Here is a 10,000-nt window from a genome sequence, read left to right on the forward strand (position 1 = left end):
AGCGCTTTGGATAAAAGCGCTATATAAGTGCAGTCCATTCATCCATTCATCCATTTACCAAGACAACATTGCTTGCCAGGAAAAACGGAAATGTAAAATTTGTAGTTTTTTAGTAAAGTAGCCCCCCTGCCCCCCATACACACACACACACACACACCCACACACACACAGACGTGACAAAACATTGCAACTCCTAGCCAGCGAGTCATGCCCCCTCCTCTCCTGCTGAATGCCGTGTGATTGTCCTCCTGCTGGTTCCTAGGTGCTCTTTAATCTGACACTGAACAAACAGGGATACAAAACCTTCACAGGACACAAAGGCTGTCCCCAAAGGCTGTCCCCTGGGAGGGGGGGGGGGAGAGAGGGGGGGGGGGGGCGAAGGAGCGAGGGGGAGAGAGAGAGGGAGAGAGTAGGAGAGAAAGAAGGAGAGGGGGAGAGAGGGAGAGCACTCCAGATAAAAGACACACTGGAGAGGGTTGTGTGTGTGTGTGTGTGTGTGTGTGTGTGTGTGTGTGTGTGTGTGTGTGTGTGTGTGTGTGTGTGTGTGTGTGTGTGTGTGTGTGTGTGTGCGCGCGCATGCGTTTGTGTGTGTTTTATTTGTGTTTTTCTTCAATTATTTTTAGAATATTTATTTTAGATTTTGTTCTTGATTCTCATTGTATTCATTTGATACGTATGTTTGCTTTGGCAATTTTTTTATCATGTCTTGGTATACCAATAAAGCACTGAACTTGAAAGAGAAAGAGAGAGGGAGAGAGAGAAAGAGGGAGAGAGAGAGAGAGAGAGAGAGAGGGCAAAGGAGAAGGAAAGAGACAGAGCGGGAGAGAGAGATACAGGGTGACAGCTCCAGAAAGTACAGTTTAAATAGTGACAGTGTGTGTTTGTTTGGCGTGTGTGTGTTCTGTTAGTAGTCTGCTCAGCCGTGATCAGAGCAGGAAGTGAAGAAGATCAAACATAATCCAGCAGAAGAGAAGACAAGAGAAGGAGAGAAGAGGAGGGAGGAGAAGAGAGGATAAGAGAGGAGAGAGAAGGGAAGGAGAGAAGAGAAGAGAAAAGAGGAGAAGAGAAGAGAAAAGAGGAGAAGAGAGGAGAAGAGAAAAGAGGAGAAGAGAGGAGAGGAGAAGGAGAAGGGGAAACGGCAGCAGTATTAGCTGTGATGTGTGTGAGGTGGGTGACCTGTCTTCTTCACCTCCTCGCCAGAGAGAGTAAACATACTGAAGCCAACACTAGCAGATCTGAACCAGCTGCAGCAGGCAGCCTGAACAGAACTACAACACCCAGACATCAACACAGCAGAGCTGGTACTACAACACCCAGACATCAACACAGCAGAGCTGGTACCAACACAGCACAGCTGGTACTACAACACCCAGACATCAACACAGCAGAGCTGGTACTACAACACCCAGACATCAACACAGCAAAGCTGGTACTACAACACCCAGACATCAACACAGCAGAGTACTACAACACCCAGACATCAACACAGCAGAGTACTACAACACCCAGACATCAACACAGCAGAGCTAGAACTACAACACCCAGACATCAACACAGCAGAGCTGGTACTACAACACCCAGACATCAACACAGCAAAGCTGGTACTACAACACCCAGACATTAACACAGCAGAGCTGGAACTACAACACCCAGACATCAACACAGCAGAGCTGGAACTACAACACCCAGACATCAAAACAGCAGAGCTGGTACTACAACACCCAGTCACCACTGCAGTCAGACAACTAGCGGGCTCCCATGGTGAAGAGAGTGAGTGTTCAGGTAGATGTGTATGTTAGTTTTACTGTTTTAGGTCCAATAATGGAATCACCTCACCCTCACTGAAAGGTCAGCTGAATCAATACCATATAAAACCCACTTGTATGGTCAGGTGTTTTTTTATAAGTTGCTTGCGATTCCGATTAGCTGTATTTGCTTGTTTTATTTGTTTATACAGTACTGCTTTTATTGATGAGTGCCTGTTTCCGTTTTATAAATTGTATATTACTTGTTGTTTATGCATTGTTTATCAACTGTGAAGCACTTTGTGGCTGCTGTTTTGAGAAGTGCTATAAATAACGTTAAGTAAAGTACGAGACCAGTGTTCAACAGTAGACCAGACAGCCCCGGATCTCAACACAGCAGCAAAGTTCCCCCCAACGCTCCTCATCGGGAAAAACAGCAGAGAAAACCTCTGGTTCTAGTTCTCAAAACCAGGCCTTTCGACAGACTCCTTGACAGTCTAGAACAAGTCTAGACATTCTTCATTCTAGAACCTGGCATTGCAGCAGACACACCTGACCCAGGTCCAGGGTGACGTTGACCTCGTTGAACTCGGTGTTGCGCGAGAGGGGCGGGCTCTGCCACCAGCGCTCCGTACCGTCGATGGCGTTGGTGATGGGGTGGGCGCGGTCACTGTCGCCCATGGCACAGATGTCACAGTACTGGCCCTGAGGGAGGGAGGGACACACACACACACACACACACACACAGACAACAGATTGTCACCTACGACCACAGACACTCAGCTTATGCTACAGTACACCCATGACCCATGCTTCTTCTGATCGGCTGATTCAAAGGGACTGATTTAAAGAGACATTGCGACACACTTCTTATTCTTTATTTATACAGGTCTGTCTCGTAGAGATTTGCATCTCATTGCCAAAACCCGTCCAGGGGTAACGGATATAACATACATAAACAAACATGTCACAGCACATATAGAATACTTTCTCAACATAGAGGAAGTATGTGAGAAAGGACAGTGAAGGACAGACTTCCTTATCACTGCCCGCTCAGAGGGGACGGTTGATTTAAGATACGGCTCGGCGCGGAGGGGGGGGAAGGGCTCCTCGGTGACCTTGAGGGAGGCTCTCAAGATCCTTTCACTCTTGCAGGAAAACCAGGGTAGTTATCTGGGGCTTAACTCAAACAAGTGGACAGGTTGAGAAACCTGCCGCCTATGGCTGTGAGGTCAGGGGTCACTGGGATACGTTTATCTCTCTCTTTTTTTTTTTTTTTCCCTCTTTCACAACCCTTATTCACGCTCGCTCTCCCTTTCCCTCTTTCTCTCTCTCTCTCTCTCTCTCCTTTTTTCTCTCACAACCTCTTTCCTCTGTCTCTCTCTCCGTTTAAAATGAAGTCAGGCCGGGAGCGTTGAGGAAGTCTGCCGCTCACAGAAACGCCGCCGAAGTCGTTAGCGATGTCTCTCGACGCCTCTTTCGATACCACGCCTCCATGAGGATCCAAAGTCAACATATTTCTCTGATTGGCTGAGAACAGTAGCTGTGACTTTATGATCCCTGAGGGAGCTTATGAATAGCGAGATGTCCATTGCGCTGTGTGAAGCCGGCTGTTTCGCAGTCAACACGGCAGTAAACTTCGATGCGATTGGACGAGAGAGGAAACCCTTTGCGGTGAACGTTCTCCCGTCCAGCGCTCCAATCACACGCCACCTGCCCCTCCGTGTAACCTCTCCTTCTTTCCCTCTCTCCTTCCCTCCCTCTGCCCCTCTCTTCTCGTGAGTCATCCCGGTGTCGTGCGGCCGTGTCCATGGGGACAACCGGGGGAGGCGGGTGATGTCACAGAGAAGCCAGGCAGGAGCAGCCGATCATGGAGAGTAGGGATGTCGATAATTAATCCGTAAGCGATTAATGGTCGTTAAGGATCTGCTTGAGCATGTGAAACTTAATCGATCTACTATCAAATCAAACAACGTGGACTATTAAACGATGCGTTTGATAGTAGATCAAGTACATTTCACATGCTTGAGCAAATCCTTAACGACCACGAATCAATCAATCCTTAACGACCACGAATAATTGATAATCAATTATCAATTAATTGTTAACGTCCCTACTGGGGAGCTGGCGGTTGGATGGGTGCTCATGGAGGAAGGATGGAGGGATGGAAGGATGGAGGGATGAAAGGATGGAGGGATGGAGGGAGGAGGGGGCTCCAAAGCTAAATCTAGTAGCTCTGAGCTAAATCTGGTGTACCCATTTTAATGTTCTTGAACATTTTATGTACGTGCACATTGTCCTGTCTAAATACAACTTTTGAATGAATGAATGAATGAATGAATGAATGAGAGAACAGACAGACCAGAGGAGGGGGGGCGCTGACTTTGTTCACCTCCTCACAGTCATTCAAGCTCCACCTCCACTTCGCTCCTCCTCTCCTCTTCCACACCATGGTATTTAAAAATGAATAATAACACAAACACACAAATGTGTCTGTCCACCAATAAAACAAGATTAAGGATGCCCGCCTGGTGTGTGTGTGACTGAGAGAGAGAGAGAGAGAGAGAGAGAGAGAGAGAGAGAGAGAGAGAGAGGGAGAGAGGAGAGAGAGAGGGAGAGAGAGGGAGGGAGAGTGTGTGTGTGTATGGGGGGGGCAAGATGTAATTAATTCCCATAATTCACCTATAGTGGTGACTCATTGACAATAAAAGGGAGGTAGGCCTACAAAAGCACGGCAAAGTCGACTGTCCTGTAACCCTTCTAATGTTCAAAACTAGTAACTTATTCTGATCCGCACTATTCTGATGTTGCCTTTTAGTGGCAAAGTACACACTGGCATTTTGTTTCCTTTTAATCGATCAAAATATAAATTATTATTGTAGATTAATCGGTCTTTAGAGGGAACACGATAGAGAGTTCTACATATGTATTTATCATCTGACGTCGAGAACCTAGATGTGTCTTTGGAGATCTCCAGTTTAGCTCCAGGCCTCGGCTCTGTTCTGACCTACACCTCTGGTCTCCCGAAGAATGCCTGACATTCCTCGCAGGAAAACCCCTCATGAAACGTCGCTTCGGGGCAACATTTTACTATTTTACAATGTTTGCACATTTCACAGGCTTGCCAACGCACCGCCGTACGTGCCCTGCCGTGGGAACGCTAACCCTCTCCTCCCTGTCTCTCTTTCTCGGGTCGCTCTCAGTAACCACGATCTGGTTAAAGAGAAAACCCGAGGTAATAACTCATGATCGCGCACAGTCCACGGTTGTTTTTACACGCACGCGCGCGCGCACGCGCTGCCCCGCACGGGTCAGCTCCCCCGGGGAATGCGGGGACACGGGACAGGTGGGTGAAGTCTGGACTGAATGCGGGGACAGGTGGGTGAAGGCTGAACTGTAAATCAAACCACCAAAAAACTATCCCTATATGAAGTTAATCACCATACCTCACCGACACACAGTACAGAATTCGGCTACACCCTAAAAGTGAATAGCGTCAGCCTCTAGGCTACTATTTTCATAAACATATGTTCCCACCTGGATGGTCTGACTCGGGTCCCCCGACACGGGCCCCCCGACCAGCTTGCAGTATAAGTCCTGTATCGTCCGCGCATTGTCGTCTTCTCCACAGGTTGCTGTAGCCGTGATTTTCGTTCCTTCTGCCAGGTTAAAGTACGGCGGGTGCAAGCTGTACCCGTTAACGCCGTTACTCGTGAGCTCCTGCGCTGACAGACCGCAGATCAGCGGTAAAAGCAGAAATATTACAGCCCGTGTGGGACTGTCGCCAGCCGGGAACCACGTCCCCAGCACCGGTCCCCTCGCCATCTTCACCTGCACTTGTTTGATGTGCGATTGCAAAACAACGACTGAGAAAGTGGGTTACGGAAAAGTTCACGACGGTAGCCTAGGGTAGACAATCTCTCAATGATAATTTGTTAGGGATTATCATTTGAGGGAGGCATAAACGCGCTGGATGTTCTGTTTAGAAAGAAAGTTAGCTCCGAGTCGTTGCGTGCGGAGCGGTGCACTGAGGTTGCTCCCTCTCTCTCTCTCTCTCTCTCTCTCTCTCGCTCTCTCTCTCTCTCTCTCTCTCTCTCTCTCAGTCTCTCTCTCTCTCTCTCTCTCTCTCTCTCTCCCTCTCTCTCTCTCTCTCTCTCCCCCTCTCTCTCTCTCTCTCTCTCCCCCTCTCTCTCTCTCTCTCTCTCTCTCTCTCTCTCTCTCCCTCTCTCTCTCTCTCTCTCTCTCGCTCGGCCGGGCACCTAATCAGCGCTGGTGCAGCTCTGTCCTCTCCCTCCCTTGCTAACCCGTGTGGTTGAAAGAGGGTAGCTCAGTGCTGAGTGGGAGGCTACTGGCTCGGAAGCGCTGACGGCCGCGTTAATCACAGACTAGGCTATTATTCTATTATACCCTAGACTCTCCTCTCCGCTAAACCCGTCCTAGGAACTACAGACTATAACATGCTCAGCTTTTAACCAGGAAGGTGTGAACTCTCAACAACACCATCATTAATGGCCAGTCCTAGTTTCAGTCCCAGACATATCCGTCCTAGTCCCAATCCCAGTCCTAGTCCCAGACCCGCCAGTCCCAGTCCTAGTCCCAGACCCGCCAGTCCTAGTCCCAGTCCTAGTCCCAGACCCGCCAGTCCTAGTCCCAGTCCCAGTCCTAGACTTGCCAGTCCTAGTCCCAGTCCCAGTCCTAGACCTGCCAGTCCTAGTCCCAGTCCTAGACCTGCCAGTCCTAGTCCCAGTCCTAGTCCCAGTCCTAGACCTGCCAGTCCTAGTCCCAGTCCTAGTCCCAGTCCTAGACCTGCCAGTCCTAGTCCCAGTCCTAGACCTGCCAGTCCTAGTCCCAGTCCTAGTCCCAGTCCTAGACCTGCCAGTCCTAGTCCCAGTCCTAGTCCTAGTCCCAGACCCGCCAGTCCTAGTCCCAGTCCCAGTCCTAGTCCTGCCCTGGTAATAATCTGATTGCCAGACAGGAATGGAGGTGTGAGACAGATGCATAGCTGTCTGACTCTACATCATCATACACACCTAAGAATACAACTTCACTACACTCGCTCGACAAAAAAAACACACAAAAAATGGAATAACAGAGCAGGTTTCGGCAGTTGTTTCTGTCTCTCTCGGTTGGTCTCTCTGTCTGGTGTCCCTTGCAGTCCCAGGCCTGTCTCTTGGTTGGTCTCTCTATCTGGACTCCCAGGCCTGTAAATCATGTGTGGGGAGGAAGATAAGGACAGGGGAGTTGGACACCGTCTTCCTTCCTGGTGTGATAGTACTTCACAGAAAAAGGCTCTGGGATTATTTTTTAAAAACAACTAAATCTGGTCTGTAATGCTCCATATAGAACCTATTTCAATATGCAAGAACCATTTAAGGCCTCAAACAGCACCTTGGGGAGCTGAAAAGGGTTCTAGTATCGGGAACCTTTTTCCGAGGGTTCTCTAGCTATTGTTACAAAGGGTTCCATTTAGGACACATTTTAGAATGTGGTATTAGGAGACCAGAAACACCTTGTCAATTCCTACCCTCTAGAGACATGTATGCAGATTGGTACCTTTGCTGGACTGTTATGTAGAAACAGGTTATGTTTTCTAGGGCTAAACCAAATCCTCTCAGAGGTACAGAAGTGTCTGGAGTTCGGGGGCCCGGGGGGGGCCCGGGGGGGGTCAGGTCCCTGAGGACGGGACGAAGCGAGGACAGCCAAGTGGCCCCTTCTCCCTCACACTGAGGGCTTTGTCCGCGCGTCTCTCTATGAGTTCCATCCTCAGGACAGTGAGCACTCTCTCTCTCCTTCATTAGAGGGATAGTTCAGTCCAAAACCCTTACTTTCTGGTGTTTTGTATGATATTGGTACATTGGGACACTGTGTGAACACCATCGAACTATAACATTTCTTTAGTTTTGGAGAGCTAGACGATTTATTTTTTGAGTTACATTTTCTGCTCGTTTTGTTTGTGACGTCCCAACACGTGACGCGTCTCTGGGAGCACGCCCCCATCCACGCCCACAAAAGAAAAAAGACTTGAACTTGAATTTTGCGCCATTGCTAACTGACTCACCCATCGGTAATTACACACCCTTGATACAGCTTTTACAAAGAGCCTGATTCATTTACATTATACCAATTCAGTCGAGATCACTTTTGTCAAAATTGAACATTTATTAGCAATGCACAACCAGCAGTAATGGCAAGCGTGAACAATGACATGTTTTGACAGCTTAAATACAGGCACTCTAGCGAGCTAAACCAATGCTATGACAGCTGACAGTCAGCTGGTGGCTAGCGTCATACGGGGCGTGACTGATTAACCTCTGCCGATTACCCCGGCCGTGACGTTCGTGCCTCGCCTGAAGTTACGTCGGAGACTTCATTTATCAATAGCTAGCCTAGATAAAAGTGACCAACTTTTTAAAATAATGACTGTTATGATAATAAAGCTAAGCTAAGCTCAAGACACAAGGGTAACTGAGCAACGATGGCCTGGTTCAGTTGCAAGTAGAACGTTATAGTCTAAAGCTAATTTACTTTTGCCCTAAATGTTTAGTGGACAAACTTATATCTGATTTAAGCCATCTAGCTGTTAGCTACAGCAGCGTTAGCTCTGAGCTACCAGGCCGGCCTGCTACCAGGCCCTACCTTTGGTGTAATTCCCGCCACCACCCCTGGGCGGACCCTGCCCCCGCTCGCTGAAACCTGAACCGTCTCAGATTGAAAGTTGAAAAGGACTTTGAAGAGAGAGTTCAGGGCGGTGTGCTGCGACCAGGGTCAGCTAGGAAGGGCTCAGGGCGAAGGTGGTCCGTCCAGGTGCTCCGGTCTCCTTTACAGCGCCCCGTCGCTCCCACATACAAAATATGGTTTATTAAGAAGATTTACACGTGGTTTTCAAGTGTTTATTGACACAGTCACAAAGCCATGATAAAATAAACCCACCCATGATCTATTGTGCTGTGTGGAGGCTGTACAAGCTTGCTACCAGGCTAGCCTGCTAGCTAGCCCTAGCTAGGTACCAAACAGAATTGACTCAGTTTTTCCCAGATGCAGTGAGAGTTTGTAGTCTATGAGCCACTCTCTTACATTTTCAAGCTCTCTACTAAGCTCCGATCTCTGGGCGGGCTTTACAGCGCCCCGTCGCTCCCTGATTCGCCGCTTCCCGCGGCCGAGGAAACAGAGGACCCTTGGCGCCCTCCCTGCCGAGAGATCAGGGATGGGTCCCGGCACTGCGGTCCGCCGGAGCGCGCTGTCCTCAGTGCGCCCCGAACGCGTGGCGCCGCCAGGGCAGTCCCAAAAAAGAATCGTGGCCGCCGATAAAAAATGTTTTTTATTAAGACGATTTACCAGGCTGTACCGTTGGTGTAATTCCCGCCACGTGTCCCTCTCCGGAATCGAACCCCGATTCCCCGTAACCCGTCGTCACCGTGGAAGTCCCAGAAACTGCCATCGAAAGTTGATAGGGCAGACATTCGAATGAGACGTCGCCGCCGAGGAGGGCCAGCGATCGGCCAGAGGTTATCCAGAGGTTATCCAGAGGTTATCCAGAGTCACCAGTGCGGGTCCCGGCGGGGGGCGAGGAAGTCACCCTCCCTGGCCGCCACGCGCCGGGCCATAAATGCACGCCTCCCCGCCAGAGGATGGGGGTCAGCGCTCGGTCGCATGTATTAGCTCTAGAATTACCACAGTTATCCAAGTAACCGGGGGAGCGATCAAAGGAACCATAACTGATTTAATGAGCCATTCGCAGTTTCACTGTACCGGCCGTGCGTACTTAGACTTGCATGGCTTAATCTTTGAGACAAGCGTATGTTACTGGCAGGATCAACCAGGTAGCCCCGGGGGCGGGCAAAGGAGGAGGAGGGGACAACCGACGCCCGGAGGAGAGTGTGCCGTCGGCGGGGCTCCGCGGTGGGGACACCTCGCCAGCGGGCGGTGGAGGACGAGGAACCGGGAGCGAACGGGAGGGTTCGAGAAAAAGTGTTTTTGGCGACGGGCGGGAGGTGAGGCGCCGGGGGCCGGGAGCTGTGAGGCCCCAACGGTCCGGTGCGCTCCAGACCAACAGCTCCGCTTTACCCGGTGGCCACCCGAAACCCTGTAAGAGGGAGGCGGGGATTCCCGGGTGAGGTCCTGGGAAGCCAACTCGGTCCCGCCTATGGGGATTAAAGCGGTGCTTTAATTTTGGTGTGGTCCCTCATCCCATACGTCGTTCTGTGGGTCCGGTCGACCAGCGACTTTTTTCCGTCCGAGGCTGGACTTTTCGGCCA

At 50.1% G+C, this 10,000-nt stretch overlaps 1 protein-coding gene across 1 annotated transcript in view; it reads right to left on the reverse strand.

The window, feature by feature from the left end:
• Window positions 1-5,570, reverse strand: part of lama5 (laminin, alpha 5) — a gene marked incomplete at both ends in the record, with an annotated part of 94,869 nt that extends 89,299 nt beyond the window's left edge. The window contains 2 exons of the mRNA XM_084446200.1: window positions 2,298-2,450; window positions 5,283-5,570. Coding sequence (XP_084302326.1) covers window positions 2,298-2,450; window positions 5,283-5,570 — 441 coding nt within the window. The remainder of the gene's footprint in view (window positions 1-2,297; window positions 2,451-5,282) is intronic.
• Between the last annotated feature and the right edge of the window lie 4,430 nt (window positions 5,571-10,000).

Source organism: Borostomias antarcticus (assembly GCF_949987555.1).
Source record: "Borostomias antarcticus genome assembly, chromosome: 11".
NCBI lineage: Eukaryota > Metazoa > Chordata > Actinopteri > Stomiiformes > Stomiidae > Borostomias > Borostomias antarcticus.